At 38.9% G+C, this 17,828-nt stretch overlaps 3 protein-coding genes across 5 annotated transcripts in view; 2 read left to right on the top strand and 1 right to left on the bottom strand.

Moving 5' to 3' along the window:
* Positions 1 to 52: 52 nt before the first annotated feature.
* Positions 53 to 3,208, top strand: LOC116306580 (uncharacterized). The gene is made up of 2 exons (XM_031716656.2): positions 53 to 758; positions 1,483 to 3,208. Exons 1-2 carry the CDS (start codon positions 656 to 658, stop codon positions 2,730 to 2,732), a joined length of 1,353 nt encoding a protein of 450 aa, XP_031572516.2. The 5' UTR covers positions 53 to 655; the 3' UTR covers positions 2,733 to 3,208.
* A 658-nt stretch (positions 3,209 to 3,866) lies between these two features.
* Positions 3,867 to 13,200, top strand: LOC116306577 (choline dehydrogenase, mitochondrial). 3 transcript variants are annotated; one of them, XM_089026584.1, is made up of 10 exons: positions 3,867 to 4,114; positions 7,005 to 7,080; positions 7,293 to 7,554; positions 7,888 to 8,060; positions 8,231 to 8,407; positions 8,806 to 8,948; positions 9,457 to 9,642; positions 10,090 to 10,323; positions 10,890 to 11,091; positions 11,810 to 12,110. In XM_089026584.1, exons 2-10 carry the CDS (start codon positions 7,026 to 7,028, stop codon positions 11,812 to 11,814), a joined length of 1,437 nt encoding a protein of 478 aa, XP_088882710.1. In that variant the 5' UTR covers positions 3,867 to 4,114; positions 7,005 to 7,025; the 3' UTR covers positions 11,815 to 12,110. The 3 variants fall into 3 exon arrangements, with proteins under 3 accessions (XP_088882710.1, XP_088882707.1, XP_088882709.1); XM_089026581.1 differs by lacking the exon at positions 11,810 to 12,110 and adding an exon at positions 12,117 to 13,200 and having other exon boundaries at positions 3,869 to 4,114; XM_089026583.1 differs by lacking the exons at positions 7,005 to 7,080; positions 11,810 to 12,110 and adding an exon at positions 12,117 to 13,200 and having other exon boundaries at positions 3,870 to 4,114.
* LOC116306578 (general transcription factor IIH subunit 1) overlaps positions 12,941 to 17,828 on the bottom strand; it is a 13,648-nt gene continuing 8,760 nt past the window's right edge. Inside the window, exons 15-16 of the mRNA XM_031716655.2 lie at positions 15,526 to 15,612; positions 12,941 to 14,919 (exon numbers count right to left, since the gene is read on the bottom strand). Of these exons, the coding sequence (XP_031572515.1) occupies positions 14,824 to 14,919; positions 15,526 to 15,612 (183 nt within the window). The 3' untranslated portion in view covers positions 12,941 to 14,823. The remainder of the gene's footprint in view (positions 14,920 to 15,525; positions 15,613 to 17,828) is intronic.

Below are 17,828 nucleotides of genomic sequence, written 5' to 3'. Positions count from 1 at the left end.
GTAACGTGAATCTTTGTCCGCGTTTCCCGCGTCACGTTCGAAGGGTCGAGAAATGGCGGGCGGTTCGGACGTGCCTTCTACGCTCTACTAGAAAAACGTTATTTAAAGCCTTCTCTGGTGAACGAATCCCTTCCAAGAACCTCAAGAAAGCATAAAGGATAATTCTACAGCGATCGGGAAAGTTTGGATTAAATCTGAAGCCAGAATCACTGGGGAATTTGAAATCGTGCTGGAAGTCATCTCAAAACCGCCCGCCATCATTTATTGCATCATCCTTCCAACTTTGGCATCTGAGTCATCGAAAACCCGTGTGGGGACTGATCAGGGGTATATAAGTGTCCCTCATCACGTTGTTGGTAACATACCAACAATACAAGCCAAAGAAAACAAGAGACACATTATGGATTGCATTGAGTATTATAAAAATTATAACAAGAAAAATCATCTGGAAATAGCAAAAGCGTGTCAACAGCGAAAATATTTAACGAACAATACTGATACCCATCACTGGGTTTATATTTATAGTCATCAAGGTATTTTTCCTTGTCCTCAAGAAGAGATAAACAAAGGGTAAAAGCTGAATCCTGCTTTAGGAATCATAGAATTATTTATCAAGATTTTCCAAGAAGTTGGAGAAAAAATTTCAGCCTTCAAGATGTTGGGATATTTAATGAATGGATTCCTACGCCTCCTGCTTCGAGTTTGGACTTTTGGACTGTTTCATTTTCTGGATAATCGTTTATTTTTGTGGATAAAAGGTTAGTAATTTGTAGAATGAAATTCTGGAGGAACTTGCGTGAGATCGAAAATAAATAAAAAAGTGACTCAGCTATAAACGCTGTGAACTATGTGCAATTCTAGTCAAAAAATATACACTCGAGTCGTAAGCTTATAGTATTCACTAAATAAAGAATATGTATTATGCAATATGCTGCGTTTTATTTTTAGCCTTAAAAGCTCCAATATAGGCCCTAATAATATATTTATTCAAGTTATACATCTGTTTTCTTGCTAAAACTTGTTCAGTATCTATCAAGCATTTTAATGGTCTTCATATCTAAGGATGTCGTGTAGGAAACCGAATCTATGCCGAGTTTTTCTAGGAATTTTATGATTTATGTGTTACCACTGTTTTCATCGCTACGGGCTGGTCAAGACAACATCAGGACAGTGTCAATCATATGAATTGTTCAGTATCTTTACATACTCTAATTGACAGCAGTGTATTCACTGATTTCTTCAATGGAGAAAATGGAGATTTGGCAAACTATATTTTACACATATGCATTTCTCCAGTGTCTATAAAAATTCCATTTTTGTTTGAAAAATTAACAGTTTGCAGTGAGATTAAGAATTAATGACATGTATTGTTGAGTCTTGCAAGATGAGAATGGACATGTTCCTAATGTGATGTTTTTGAAACTCAAAACGAGGAAATAAACATCAGTGTACTAACTAATGCTTCTTGCTTTTTATTTAAAGATCTGGCAACTCCACGACTGTCTTACAAGAAAATTCCTCACTATAGTGAAGAAAGGATAGATACTAGATTATGTCTGTTAAAAACAAATCAAAATCCCTGGAATAGCTTAATGTTATCAAGTTTAAGGACTTCCAAGAAGTTGCCGTATATCTTGGTGGCAAAGATGATGATTGCTACTTCTAAAACAACTGAAAAGACTTTTATTCCCAACAGTTATCAATCTGATTGTTGTGCTCAAGAATATTTCAAATTACATAGCGTTTCTGAGGCAGCAGAAATGGGGGACAAGAATTTTAAGACTGAGGCAATGTTTGAGGACAATTATTCTCTTCTTCCAAGAGAAATTTTACCATCTTCTCTTAACACAAAGAAACAAGACATGGGTGTGCTAGAAGAGTGTATTTTCAAAGATTTTTATCATGGCCTTCTACAAAAAGAAAAAGAAAAGATGGATCTATTGAAGCCAGACGATTCAGCATTGGCTAACTGTGAAAAACACTGCAGCAGTGCAGCAAGTATTGATTCAGGGTACCAGTCCTTTCCATCCGTAGAATCAGCTTACACCTGTATTGAAGAAGAGGGCGTCACTTTGTATGTGTCTGACTGTCGTTACAACAAAGAAGGAAAACTCATTTGTATGAGTGTTGGTTTTGGAGTTACCGAAGATTCGACAACTTCTAGTGATGCCTTAGTATCCGATATTAGACTTTCAGATGAATTGGACTCTGAATGTGAAAGCTCTGATGAAGAAGATTTCATAGTTTTTGATGCTGATTCTTCATGTGAAGATGCTGACATATGCAGCTTTGATGGCTTTGTTTTCGAAGGCACAGCAGAGGAAATCTCTGTTGCTATGTCTATGAACACATGCTGTCACTCTACATTAGGAATAAGAATTGCTCAAACATTACCAGACCCTTACCGTTGTTCTTGTGACGAAGTAGACTTTGGTGTTTTTCAGGAACACAAGAAATCCCAGGACAAAAAAGACATTGAGAGTACCGAGACAAGAACAAATGATTTAAGTAACAGCACAAGCATTGTTCCAAAAAAGAAAAGAGTCCAGTTTCAAGTAGATAAGCCCGAAGTTCATGAAATTATCGCTTGGGATTTTGCTTATCGCCAAGCAAGAATAGGACACTGGAAAAATTATGCAACAGATAGAATGCAATTTCGAAGACGAATCGATCAAACTGCTAAAATAATAGAACCAGTACTGGAAAAGAAAATATTTCAAATGAATATTTAAAAATATGCTTCTAAAATATATTCTATTTTTGTTAGATTAAAGTTTAAAATTGAACAGCTTTTTCTATTACAAATGATGCTGAAAGGCCTATGATTCATGAAAATAGGTCCTAAACCTTTAAAATTTTCATTTATGCACAAAAAAAAATTGAGAATCTTTTAGAATACTCCTAGTAGTTTCATCTTTAATGCAGACAAATATTTCAAGATATACGTTTTTTTCTGAGAATAACTTAAAAAACATATTTCTTGGAAAAATAGGCCTTTAAAAACATATTTTACTATATTTACTGATGCAATTTCTGACATATAAATAATTTGCCATAAATTACTGAGGAACAAGTTTAGCAAGTTTAATATTCCGGCCTTTTAGATAAACTTCAAGGTCATTAAACATGTTTTTAATTAGCAGGAACTATTCGTCTGCCCACACGAATGCTATTGAAAAAATAAAATGAATTTTTTTTGATTTACAAAGCCTTTGATTATTTTTATATGTAGATATGTAAAATATAATAGATTATGCCAGTCAACGAAAGCTTTAAAAGGGTTTTAATAAAAGCAAGGAACTTCTATTTATGTTAATTTATGATTCAAACTAAAAGCCAATATTCGAATTTTTAAAGGCCTTGATTCAGAAGAGCATAACAAGGCCAAGGGAAAACTATCTTTTGTTATTCATCTTTTAAATTCTACCAGTAGCCCAGGAAAATTTATTTACGATGGTTTTTTCAAGACCGTACGTTTTTACATTTATTCAATACATAAAAATTCTTGGAATTGCTTACTATCAATCACGTGACTTTTTGGAGTTGACTGGGGGCAAACAAGCGGTTGACTGGGGGGCAACTAGCGGATGCTAAGTCCAAACATCAAAATAAGTCCTCAAACTATTGTATTTGACTGTTTTCACAACATCAAACCAGAAAACAAGAAATCAAAACAACCTCCAGGATTCTACAAGCCATCAAAAAAGAGCTATTACCGGAAGTGACGTCTATTGATAGCAACCTATTAGATTAAAGAAAACAAAGTTGTTATGCATGGATCCGGATGACCGGAAACTACGTATGACGATTCAAATGAACCTCCCACCCCCACCCCCACCCCGCTCCCCAAATTATCTAATGGTCCATCCCTTACGGCAAGCTAATAATACGCAGTGTTTTTTTTTTTCGGTTTCCGCTCCCTTTATCCGAAGAAACACTAACCAAGACCTTGGAAACTTTGACTGGCAGAAGGCAAAAACGCATTTCAATCACTTCGCAGCAGTTTCGAGTTGCTCACTCCACAGTTTCTCCATTACGCTTTGAACCCTATTGCGTGACGATATTCTATTGCATACAAATAAGACTCCTTGATAAACAGTCAAGCAACTGGAAGGTAAGCTATTTTTACAATTTCCGCACTATTCTCTTCAAGATTTTTGAATTTTAGTACAAAGATTATCAGTATTAAGCTTTTCAAATTTTAATTAATCTGTAAGTTGAAACTCCAAGGTCTTGCTAGTGAAGACGGGCCACAGTGTTGAAGCTGATCTGATCCTATGCTTAGCCTTCATCACCATCTTTAATACGAAGTTAGACTATGTTTACAGGACGATCTCTTCAAACATTATTTCAATTCTTATGTATGAGAAGCATCGTCTCATATTGTTTTCCTTATAAACATTTAATCATGATCAGCTTTGCACTCCGTGATGCCTCAAGTGGTTTATAAGCAACCTTACAGTGAAACTGGGCCGCATGTATATGCATATATTTTTGCATAATTTTACATGTAAAATAATAGGAACGTTGAAGTTGTGACCCTGAAGCGTCACACAACGGGCCTCAGGAAACAAGTTACAAGAAAGTTAAATCCATATTGCAAGAGACAAAATTCTGTTCATATTACATACTGGTTTAAAATCTAATACCATAAACTAAAGTAGTGGCAAAATGTCCCAATTTTTCGTGGCTACTAACACCACAGGAAGCCAAAAATTTCTCAATCCATAAACTTCCGGAATATTATTATTAATAATTAATATATTATATTATTAGAATTATTGCTTTTTAAAATAATATCTTACAACACGCACAAAAACATAAAACAAAACATACATTTCCCATTACAATGTTAATTTTTAAATTTAAAAAAGCCCTAAAATTCATAAAATCAATATCAACATTTCGTTCTATATATATATATAAATTTTTGCTTTAATTAACATTTACATTTTTTTCGCCAACACCGCTAATTCAATATGGTACCTATATATCCTTCATATATCTCGATAGTCAGCTACCAACGTCCTCCATTCCTTTCCTATAGAAAAATAATTTCTTATGGCAGTAGCTACATGCGCTTATTGAGCGCCTTTTTTTTTTTCATTGTTGCATGCATGCATCATGTGTGTGCTGCAGCAGATCGTAAAGGCGCGCGATTACACGGAGCAATTTTCTCTGCAACTTGGAGCATTGCAGCGTGTAACCTATAGCGCAATTGGAAACAAATGTTGCAAGACAAGTTGCAGCAAACATTGCAAAAAGTTGAATTCGTTTCTACCTTTGGCAACGATTGCGTCGCCAATGCACGGTGTAAACACTCTTGCAGCTTATTGACTTTTGTCACAATGCTGCTGATTTGGCCTTGACCAGTATCTTAAGTTAGTATTCTTTATCTATTCTTCTCTCCTCTCTACGTCCTTTTTGCTTTCTTCATTCGATCCTTTACAGCGTTTCTTTTTTCTTTTCTTGCCTCCTCATTTGTTTCGCCTACTTTTTCTCCTCTTCTCAAGTGAACTACTCCTTGCCAACATGATAGAACAGTGGAGGTCGGCCCTTGACTCCAACTATGTCGTTTGTGCTGTCTTTTTTGATTTCAAGAAAGCTTTCGACTCTATAGACCACAGCGTTCTCCTGAACAAGATCACCATGCTCGGTGTGGCTGATGACGTACGATTGTGGTTAAAGAACTACCTCACAGATCGCGCTCATACAACGGTTGTCAACGGTGTATCATCGAGTATTCAACGTGTTAGATATGGCGTCCCGCAAGGATCTGTCTTAGGACCAGTCCTTTTTTCTATCTTCTGCAATGACCTGCCAGATATTGCAACTGGTGAGGATAAGTTATACATGTACGCTGATGATACTACGATATTCACCATTGGCGAAACAACCGATATTGCAGTCAACAGAATAAATGCTGTACTCCATCGAATGTACGCTTGGTGCAACACAAACCGGATGACTGCTCACTCTGGCAAGTGCGAGTACATGATTCTGCGACGTTCTCCATCCATTGGTCCCTTATCAGACGTCACATTTGGTAAAGCATCGCTGAAGAAAGTCCAACACACCAGATGTCTAGGCCTAGAACTAGATGACAAGCTGTCTTGGTCTTACCATGTAACAGAACTCACTAAATCTTTTGTGCAAAAACTAAATCTACTCAAATCGCTCTACTTCCTTCCCAAACTTGTAAAACAAGACTTCTACTACAAGATCATTCTTCCAGCCGTCACCTATGGCATATTACTTTGGGGTAACTGTACTCAAACACTCATGGATAACCTGGACAAGCTACACTACAGAGCTGCACGTGTCATCAACCAGCTGCCCTGGAACACCCCAAGAACAGAGATAAGGCGCCAACTGCTTTGGAGACCCCTCAAGTTCTTTTACACTATCAAGCTGGGTGTTTTCATGCACAAGTGCTACCACAACCTAGATTCCAACCAGGAACTGCAGGACCACATCAAAAAGAGAGATGTTGGCTACTCCCTACGTAGTTCCAACCAAATAACATTGCCTCTTTTCCATACAGTCAATCATGGAAAAAAGGCAATAAGGTACCAGGGTGCAAAACTGTGGAACGCGCTCAACAACAATACCAGAGAATCGAGTTGCCCCGTTATTTTCAAACAAAAACTTAGAAGGACATATCTCAACTAAAGATGTAATAACTCTTTCCAGTCAAAATATTAAATTATGTAATAATTAGCTTAGTAGTAGATAAGATCGAGAGAATGAGAGAGAGAGAGAGAGAGAATGTGTGTGGGTGAGAGTGAGAGGACTAGTATAGCTTAGGACCTAGGATTAGAACACGACCACATCAGCTACGCTGTATATAACTTATCGTGTATAAATAAATGTTATTATTATTATTATTATTATTATTATTATTATTATTACTTTGCTACGTTGCACCCCAACTATGTCTTGATTCCCAAAAAACTGATTTTTGAATAATATAGATTATTTTTATATGATCCTTACATTTACAGAGTTATTTCATTTGAGCCCTGATGTCTCTTGCATATCGAAAGGGCACTTATTTACTTCAAAGGAGTACGAAACAAGGTAGGAATAGACTTGAGAGGTTCGTGGCAGCCCCCCCCCTCCCCAGGGCTGTAGAAACTTAAACACCCAAGTAGTCACGTGTTAATTATAAGTTCAAGCGACTTATCCATGTTAAAAAAACGGGTTTTGCCTTCAGACATTATTTATATTCAAACAGTGCATCGAATGATGCGTAAAATTTACCACGAAGTAATTTTCAAATTGCATTGTAGGGACCTTATTGAAGTGGATTTCCTCTCGACCAATCACCTTCTCTTCCACTCATGATTACGTCATCTGCGGTGCTGGTTCAGCAGGGTGTGTTTTAGCCAATCGTCTTTCAGCTGACCCTAACAACAATGTGCTGTTACTGGAGGCAGGTCCGCAGGACAAGACATGGAAAATCCACATGCCAGCGGCAATACCCTATAACCTTTGCGACGACAAGTATAACTGGTTTTATCATACAGAGCCACAGAAAAACTTGAATGACAGGTTTGTAGTCAAACCAGTGTAACCGGTTTTGCCGCACAGCTACAGAAATTATACAGCTATATATATAATGAAGACATTTCAAAATTATCTTAAATTCGAAGCTGCTTTATTTTATCAGCGAATAATCGATCTCTGCTTGGCAAAGTAGTAAAGACGATCCATCAGCTTACGTCACATTCATTAGCGCCATATGCTTGCGAGTGAATCCCTGCGGACAGTCCATACATGCACTGCGGTCACGACTCGAACCCAGGCTACATGCATTTTTTAACCTGGTTTCCATTTTAAAACTTCTTCATCTTACAATGTATATATTTTTTATGGCGTCTCTAGGATTATCTATTGGCCTCGTGGACGTGTCTTGGGAGGATCTTCATCTCTCAATGCTATGATATACAACCGGGGACATGCATATGACTATGATAGATGGGAAAGTGAAGGAGCTAAAGGCTGGTCGTATGCTGACTGTCTGCCATACTTTAAGAAGGCACAAACTCATGAACTAGGTATGTATATCCCATGGGGGTAGGTATGGGGAGATTTGTCACACAGACACATGAACTAGGTATGCATATGTATATCCCATGGGGGTGGGTATGGGGAAGCTTGTCACTCAGACATACCATTGAAAGCTCTTCGACTTCTGATGTTTGCATAATGCTGTCATATTTGCCAGGCCCTAATGAATACAGAGGAGGGAGTGGTCCCTTACATGTGTCACGTGGTCAGACCAAGATTCCTCTGCACCAGGCCCTCATCGACAGTGGACGCCAGGCAGGTTACCCAGTCACTGAAGACTTCAATGGTTTTCAACAGGAAGGATTTGGTCTAATGGATCTTGTTATTCACCAAGGTATACTCCAATCTCCCTCCTCTTCCCTCTCCCCAATCCTCCCTCTCCCCAATCCTCCCTCATCAATCCTCCCTCTCCCCAGTTCTCCCTCTCCCCAATCTGTAGAGAGCATCGTTCACAGGCTTTCATATATACCACTACTCCAATTAACCGTGCTTTCTTTCATTCTGACAATGAATGAATGATATACAGTGAACTATCGCCTTGCGGACACCCTGATTTTACAGACACCTTGCTATTACGGACAGGAGAAAAATCCCCGACAAAAATATTGACAAAGAAATGACCGTAAATAATTTTCGCTATTACGGACGCTCGCTATTACGGACACCAAGTGACGGTCCGAGGGTGTCCGCTGTAACGAGAGTTGACTGTATTTGTCAATATAATATTGCTAGGGAGGAGATGGAACACTTCCACTGCTTACCTGAATCCCGCCAAACATCGTAAAAACTTGCGCATCGAAACCAAAGCGTTTGTGACACGTATTGTGTTCGAAGGTGACCAAGCAGTAGGGCTGGAATATCATGTGGACAACCAGGTTAGACATGATTAGACTGGTCCATCCTTCATTCTTATTAGCGGGTTTGAGGTTGGCACTGTCAGGGGGTCCGATGTTGGCATTGTTAGTGGGTCTGATGTTGGCACGGTCAGCGGGTCTGAGGTTGGCACGGTCAGCGGGTCTGAGGTTGGCATTGTTAGCGGCCGACAATGCATTGCAATGCAAATCGAGTTATGCGTTACCTCAACCCCAAAATGGCTAATTTGCCTATGCACACACACACACACTCCCTCACACTCTCTTTAAAAACTGCTTAGCCACCTATATCGAGTATGCCTCCCTAACTATCTAATCGGAAGATTTTGCGATGTTGAAGCTCAAATCCTATATGGCTCTTCAGTAAAGATTGGAAGGTCATTTGCGATTTTGAGCGGTTTTAATGCGCGCACATCGTGGGCTCAAATAATGGCGTGATCGTTGTTGCGTCGGAATGGGCGCAGTAACTTCATTTTTCTTTAGTTTGTTTCCCTTTCATTTTATCTATCAGGTACGACGTGCGCGCGCATCTAAGGAAGTGATCCTGTCAGGTGGTTCCGTCAACTCTCCTCAACTTCTAATGTTATCAGGAGTTGGTGATAGTGAAGAACTTAACAAGCATGGGATCCCTGTGGTTTGTCATCTTCCGGGGGTCGGTCAAAACCTTCAGGACCATCCACAAATATACATAGAACAGGTACCTTTGGCTTTTAATTGGGCGTTTTAAAAAAATATTTCAGACCTATGTCCTTCCCTTGAGTATTATTTCCTTTACAGTAATATTGGTCAATATAACGGAGGAAGATAATGATCGATCTCTTTTTGTTAGTAATTCAACTTAGCGGCTTTAAAATTCAAAAACAATACCTGTGGTCCAATTGCTATGCTTAAAGTTCCTACTGAGATACATGTACTATTCATTTGTCATGCATCCATTACATATTAATTGACACGTCATTTCTTTTTCACTAGTTTTTTTTATCTTAACATCAGGAATGCATCCAGAGTTCGAAAACAATTCCTGTGGTTGAATTGCTGCGTTTAAAATTCCTTCTGAGTTACTTTTATGCATTTGTCATGCATCCATTATATATTAATTGGCACGTCATTTCTTTTTCACTGGGTTCCTTTATCTTAACACCAGGAATGCATCCAGAGTGTTGGACTTCACAAATACCAAAAATGGTGGACCAAAATCCTCATAGGTGCTCAGTGGTTCCTTACAAAAAAGGGCCCATGTGGAACGTCACACTTCGATACGGGGGCCTTCATCAGGAGTGACAATAACGTTTCTCATCCTGACATTCAGTTCGATTTTGTTCCCATCGTCTTGAGGAATGAAGGCGGGAAGATGGTTTCCAAAGGACACGGTTATAGGGTATAGCAATAGTATAGTAATGCCATGTTAATTGCGCTTGGGATTAGCTGATACACTGATGATAATGATGGCAATGATGATGATGATGGCAATGATGATGATGGAGGTGATGTTGATAATGATTAAGATAATAATAATGATGGTGATAATGATGCCATGATATTGATGATGGTAACGTACATAGTGATGACGATGCTGATAATGGCGCATGATGGCGCATGATGATGACGATGGTGGTGGTGGTGACGTCGCATCATGATGATGATGATGATGGTGGTGCATGATGATAATGATGATGGTGGCGCATAATGATGTTGATGGTGGCGCATGATGACTGTGATATGATGTTGATGATCTGACGAAGGTAATGATGATGATGGTGGCGAATGATGGTGGTAATGATGATGATGACTGTAATTATGATTGATGGTGATGATCATGATATGATGATGGTGATAATGATGCTGATGATGACGCATGATGATGATATTCTGTTTCGTTGTCCATACTTTGTTTCCATCTAACGCGGGATAACTATTTCTTTTCTTCTAATTATAACCCTTTAGACGTCCATCTCGCTTCAGCGCTCAGCAAGCACCGGCTACATCACTTTAAAATCCCGCGACCCTCGGGACCACCCCGTTATTCAACCAAATTACCTCGAAACAGAATACGACTGGGAATTAACGAGAAAGGGTCTTAGTATAGGAAGACACGTGCTTTCTCAAAATGCATTCAAGCCGTTCCGTGGTAAGGAAATCATTCCAGGTAAGAAACGATGAAGAGTTGGCTGATGTGGCCAACACAGGGAGAGGGGGCCAGTCATGGTAGACGGGTGATTTATATGATGTGTGGTGCCTTCTTGTAGTCCGCTTGCATCATGGCGTCATTGAACTACCACTACCAAGATGCTTCGCGAATTTTCTTTCTTATTCAAGTTTGCATTCTCTTATGAGAATAGTAAGGCCCCGTCCACACGTATCCGGAAATTTTCGTATCCGCAAATTTTTTTTTTACGGATACGAAAATGTTTGCGTCCACACGCTGCGTATTCGATTCGTTTTCACCGTCCACACGTATCCGTTTTCGTAAAATTTGCGGATACGGACACGTGTGGACGCAACCCGTATCCGTTGCGGATACAAAAATGTCCGGATACGTGTGGACGGGGCCTAAGAAAATTGCTACTGAGCAGAAGAAAGTGTTCAAGGGATTCTGGTAGTGGTAATACGTAAATGACGCCATAATGCAAGTCTCCTATTGGCTTAACGTTTTACTGATACACCTACTTCAATAAACGTTGTCATCGCTAAAGTAGCCTCTTGCGCAGCCGATGTGAGGCGCTTCCAGTTCCCGGTCTCACAGCGGCTGCGCAGAAGGCTACGCCAGAGGCGATAGGTCATTCCGGCATGGAAATGGTTTCGTTGAATACAAAGAACATTGAATCAGTATCAACACTAAGGTTCATGTTTTTTTTTTTTTTGAGAATAAGAAGCAGAAGCACAAGTCATTCGAGATATTCTTGGAACTTGGAATGACCTATCTCCTACACGCTCGCTTTTCGCCTATTCACCATTTTCCATATATCGGTTCACTGGTCAAACACAAAGCATTCAGTCGAGGTTGCAAGGTTCAAATTTGAATAATCCTTTGAAAGTACCTTAGCGCCTCGAATGAGCGCTTTGTGTTTGACCAGCGAACCGATGTATGGAAAATGGTGAATCGCGTATTACCTATCACCTTTGGCGATGGCAACGTTTATTGAAGTAGGTGTATACATCAACATTCCACAGGAGATCATGTTCAAACAGACGAGGACATCGACGATTTCATCCGTACCAATCTAACAACCAACTATCATCCCTCATGCACGTGTAAGATGGGTGATCCTTCTGATCCACTAGCCGTAGTGGACCCAGAAACACGTGTGATAGGAATCAAGGGTGTTCGAGTAGTGGACGCGTCGGTCATGCCAAGTATTGTCAGCGGTAATCTCAATGCGCCCACGATCATGATAGCAGAGAAAGCGGCTGACCATATCCTAGGTAACGAGATGTTACCCAAGTCAAACGCCCCTGTTTTTTCTTCTGGTTGAAGTAGATCTCAATCTTTTTAGACGCGTAGATCTTGGTAGATAGTGAAGCATTTATTATTTGCATTTCCGGAATAGACCCTTTTAGAGTTCCAAATTACCGCTGTGTTCCTTACAGACTCATTTACTCAGGCTTAGCCTCTAATCAGTGTCTAAATATTCACAAATACCAACGGTAAAGTAAAGAATGCACAACTTCAACAATACGAGCACTTTGAAACTTGACGGACCTTGACTGCAACACGTGAATATTCTTCACAAAATCGAGGTTAACCCTGTGCAAATGAGTCTGTAATCAAGAAACACAGCGGTAATTCGGAACTCGATTATTCTACTCGTGCGTTCATGAAAAAAAAAACGAACGAACGAACAAACAAGCATGTAAAAACAAACAAAAAACAAAAATAAAAATAAAACGCATCTTAAACTATTTAAAAAAATAGAAATTATTGTCCAAAAAGTTTCAAGAGTGTCAAGAATTTAATTATTTTTATGAAGCAAACTAAAAAAAAAAATCAGTGTACGTTATATTATTCTTTTTTATTTCACAAATATATCTCAAGCAAAGCCTATAAGCCGATCTTAATTTTCAGTGGTTACTAAATAAGACATTCTCTTTCGATTTCTGGAGTCGGTAGCTTGAATTTCATTTAATGCTAATGAGGAAAAAACGTACGTAAAGATCGGCCTATAGTATTTGTTGTTCATTTACGTATATTTTTCAAGCTTGTTTGATTAGGAAAACAAAAGAAATAAAGAACACAATCGTTCCTCCTTTGACAAAATTCCTTGACCATCGATATTTTATAATTAAGACGATTGCGAGGCTTTAGTCATATGGTACTTCTGACAAAACCACGCTCCCCTCCTCTACACATTTCCAGTCCTTTTTCGGCCAAAACCAAGATGGCTGACTAGTTAGTGATGTTTTCACTCGATTTACTGTAAATTTGAGCAGTTTTGAGCAAGAAATTCGCCTATTTATTAAAGAAAATTATATTCCAATTTCCAAATATGGTAAGTACATTCCTTATATGGTAAAAGAAACGGCTCGAGCGGAAGGACAACTTTTCTATGTGGAAAGTTTGATGTGTGTATGATCACCAAATACATACATTGGTAGGAATAAATAATCTACCATACACAGCTTTCCTACCTTTCGACAATAATAAGAAAATTTTAGTAGAAATGCCAGCCAGTTCATGTCCTACACAACGTCATAATCCATTTTATCCCGGAGAGCCCCGGTATCGTGGTCTTAGGCCCCGTCCACACTATGCCGGATAAATTTGAATCCGCAACTTTCACACCGAAACCGAAAAAAAAGTTTTCCGTCCACTCATGAAAACGGATAAAATGTTTCGCGTCCACACTAGTCCGATCAGAGGCGTTAAAAACGCTTCATTGCACATCACGTGCATCGAAGCTCAAATTGAGCCTGCTGTGAATTTTTAAGCCTTCCCGCCATGTTCCCATGACAATAATGACGTCATCGTATCCGAAAAATTTCGGATACGAAATGTTCTCCGTCCACACTAATACGGCTAGCCGTCGTTTCCAATTTGTTACACTTTGGAGACCGTATTCGAAAATATTCGTTTTCGGTGAAGAATAGGTCCTTTGCAGCTAAGCAATCACGTGCTGATTAATTCACTGAGAGCAAATGAATGAACATCTTGATTCCCATGGGTGAAATATACTGGTGAGCAAACACACTTTCTACAACCTGTTTGGAGAGATCGTAATAAAACTGCATTTCGTAACATACTGGATACACATGTTTTCATTCAGTTCTTTACAAGTAGCTAAAAAGAATCACCAATTTAATATAAAAACAAAATTTTTGCAGTCCAGTACAGACACGTGACCGTTAACTGCAAAGAGCCTATTGTTCCGGATTCGCCCGGACAAGTGTGGACGGTAGGCCAAACCGGATAAATAAAAATTCGGATTCAAATTTATCCGGCATAGTGTGGACGGGGCCTTAAATACACGTTTTCAAGGCCAAGGGCACAGTTTGGATGTAATAAAACTTTTTTTTTCCTTCATTTTTTTCATTTGCCTTTCATATTGTTTTTCTGTTTTGTTGGTTTTTAGCAATCGCACTTATCCCGGTATCCAGGATACCGTACCGCGGTAAGAAATAGAAAATAACTAAACTGCTACTCCGAATGTCAGACTTGGCGATCAGCGGTTGAAAAATACTCGCAGACCATCAAGAAACGCGGGCTCAGTAGTAAATTACAAATTTCTTATTACTTGAGCTTAGACTGTAGGAATTTTTAAGGACGAAACTAAATTATAAGACTGGGAAAAAAATAGAAAAACAACTTGCTGAACCTGTTTTTGTACATGAAAAACATGGTAACGGAAAGTTTCATCGCATGACCGCTGACCTTGGAGCACTGTCAGCTGGTTAAGCTTCTTGGATTTGATCTTTTGGATTCCCAGGTTCTGAATTTCGTGGTGGCGGCTTCTATCATTTGATCAAGGTGGTTTGTCAGCTAAGAAAATAAATGGGAAAACTTCATTAAATCTCTTCATAATTAGGCTTACTAAGATCGGCAGGTCATGTGTGTTCACTTGCAAGTCATTCAGCCTATAAAGCGTTCGCTGATGAAGAAATAGAAAACGCGCATGCTGTGTGCAGTTATAAAGCACGCGGGGATTGGCAGAACACGAGAGAAAGTTTAGGAGAAGCACGACGCGTACGGGGTGCTTCTCGACACTTCTCGAGTGTTCTGCCAATCCCCAAGTGCTTTATGACTGCACACAGCACAGCAAGCAAGTTTTTTATTTCTTTTATAAAATGCAAAGGAGCTTCAAGCAAACCGACTCCAGAAATCGAAAGAGAATGTTTTGTTTAGTAACTACTGAAAATTTGAGAGTAATATGTTCAATATTTTGGGAGTAAAATTTTTGTGAAAAAACTATCACAAAGAAATGTATGGTCGTGTGGTAAGACTTGCCACACAACCATACATTTCTTTGTAATTTATAGTGTCGGTTTGCTTGTAGCTTGAAAATTTGTCTTTATGCTAATGAGGAAAAAACGTAAATAAAGATCGGTCTATTGATCGTAATCTCTTTCACTCTATTATCATACTCACGTGAGACTCTTCTTGGGGCAGTTTAGATTTCAGGTGCACCAGATTGTTATCACGATACTTTTCAAGACTTTTACCCATTCGCACGAGCTGTGAGAAACAAAAAGAATCATGCCAATCAAGTTTATATAATAGCCTTGTATTTTCGTCTTTGGGATTCCTGTGGTTGCAGGCGAGGGACACAGCTAGCCCACCAGTAGGAAAATACAGAAGAGATAAGAGACCGGTAAAAGGAGGTTTTAGTATAATCTTTTTTATTATCTTTTTATCTTGTCATTAGTGAATGGACACTGAGATGTATTTATTGCATTAAGATATTCTCTCATAGAAAAAAGCAGATATTTATTCACTTTACACTGAAAAGTATAACACAATGGAATATCTTATTTAAGTATATGATTTTAGCCTTGAATATAGTGTTTTGCGCGCTGTAATTGGTCGAGCGACCAGTGATTATGAGACGATTATCACTACTCAAGCGGTGATTATGAGGTTTCTCAAAGTTTACTAGGGCGAAGATTTTTTGTTATATCCTGAATTTCGACTTTCCTTTGATATTCAAGTCTAAAACAATTATTCCCCTCAGGCACAGTGATCGCCGCTCGAAGACTCGCGGCTTGCTAAATATTCACCGATATTCAGAGCCTAAGGTGAATAATTGTTAAATATATAATGCAGACCAGAATTCCTTGCGCACATCGTAATAACCGCGCGCGCGTGCGCAATTGAATACGTCACAAATAGAATTCAAATGACGTCATAGCAAATTAGAAAATAGATCGTTTCAAGTAGTTGAATTGACAAGACGTGTTTGATTAGCAAGTGATATTTATTGTTCAAAATGTGCGGAACATTTCAGTCTAAATTTAAGCGCAATAACATAGTAGCGCCTGTACCATGTCCTTTTGAACTAGAAGTCCTCAGAAGGGCCAAAATCCAAATCGAGAAAGAAAAAGCTCTTTTGAAGAAAGAAATCGCCATACAAACCGGATCAAGTCTCGTGTTCCTGGATACTGAGAGCAGAAGATATGAAACGCCAGCATGCGTTGCATATGATCTGAATTTGGATGGCAACGTTGTGCAAAAGGGTTTGAAAGCAGCCTGTCCACGAAGACTGGCAAGCGATCCAAAGTTGCCCGTCCTGACAAGAGAGATGCTGCTTGAGAAGCAGGCACAGGCAGAAGAGAACAGAAACAAGCAGCTGGAAAATAAAAGGAAAGGAGCCGCCTTGAAATCTTTGCGAGCGAGGGAGAAGAAATTAGAAGAGGAAGAAGAAAAGTTGAACAAGATCACAAAAATAAACGAAAAGCTAGTCAAGGCCACCGAGAACAGACAAGCTCAGCTCGAAGGCGTTAAAACTAAAGCCAAGAAATCCTCCAACAACACGCGCAGCAAGATAGCTGAGGCACAGAACTTCGCCAAAGCACAGCAGACCTTGGTGCAGAGTGACAGAAAATTGAAAGAAGCTCAAACCAAAAGAGAAAAAGCTGTTAGCAAGGTTGTCAGAAAACAGCGACAACGTGAAGCACAAGCCCAGAAAGTCCGACAAAGGGCAGCCAAGCAAATGCAGGAAGAGGAAGACTGTGTTCGTGTGTTTGATCTGGAGGTCGATCAACACTTCTATGCATCGGACAGCGAGAGTGACAAAGATGACATGTGGGATGCTGCATTCTGGGACAGAAAAGTCTAAAGAAGAAGGAAGCTAGAAGATAGCCATTAAAGTGGAAACTATGCTCCCTTAAAACATTGTTGTCTAGTGATGATGAAGAACATCGAACTGCCGAAAAATAGCTGTTCCTATGAATTACAGTATTAATAAATCTATCGCTTGTATGTCTAGAAGTTTTTGTATTTATATTATAAGTTTCTTTAGCTTATAGACGTTATTTGTACAAATTAAAACACCAGTTTTTCTAAAAAAGATACCAGGAGTTCAAAGTCTACTTTCTATAACCAAACGATAGATAAGTGAGCAAAGTGCTTTGTCATTTATCTTCCATGTATCAAGAGAAACGAATGAAAGAAAATAAGGAATGAAAAAAAGGGATATGGAAAAAACAGGAAGCAGGGAAGGTGAAAAAAAAAAAAGTGGGCAAAAAAATAAATAAATAAATAAAGGAAGAATGAAAATGATGCAGGGGGAATGTAAAACAGTAGGTAAAGTAGAAGGCTTAAAATGAAGAAAGGAGGAAGGAACGAAGGGAGGGAGAGGGGAAGGAAAAGAGTGGGAAAACGAAAAAAAAAAGAAGTGGACACAAGTAATTTGAAGAAAAAGTTAGGAAGAACAAAGAAACGAAAATAATAAA

Source organism: Actinia tenebrosa, unplaced genomic scaffold (assembly GCF_029948245.1).
Source record: "Actinia tenebrosa isolate PJP-AT-01 unplaced genomic scaffold, QUT_ActTen_1.0 PGA_scaffold10__47_contigs__length_13832649, whole genome shotgun sequence".
NCBI lineage: Eukaryota > Metazoa > Cnidaria > Anthozoa > Actiniaria > Actiniidae > Actinia > Actinia tenebrosa.
Note: the sequence above shows the minus strand (reverse complement) of the source record. Positions and strands in the feature narration are given on the sequence as shown.

What these genes read in the sequence shown, in the direction of transcription:
- LOC116306580 (XM_031716656.2), top strand. Translation starts at nt 656, where the DNA reads ATGTTGGGATATTTAATGAATGGATTCCTACGCCTCCTGCTTCGAGTT. An exon ending in TTTATTTTTGTGGATAAAAG is followed by an intron (nt 759 to 1,482) that starts GTTAGTAATTTG and finishes TTTTATTTAAAG; the next exon opens with ATCTGGCAACTCCACGACTG.
- LOC116306577 (XM_089026581.1), top strand. Translation starts at nt 7,026, where the DNA reads ATGTCTCTTGCATATCGAAAGGGCACTTATTTACTTCAAAGGAGTACG. An exon ending in AATATCATGTGGACAACCAG is followed by an intron (nt 8,949 to 9,456) that starts GTTAGACATGAT and finishes TTTATCTATCAG; the next exon opens with GTACGACGTGCGCGCGCATC. An exon ending in CACAAATATACATAGAACAG is followed by an intron (nt 9,643 to 10,089) that starts GTACCTTTGGCT and finishes TCTTAACACCAG; the next exon opens with GAATGCATCCAGAGTGTTGG.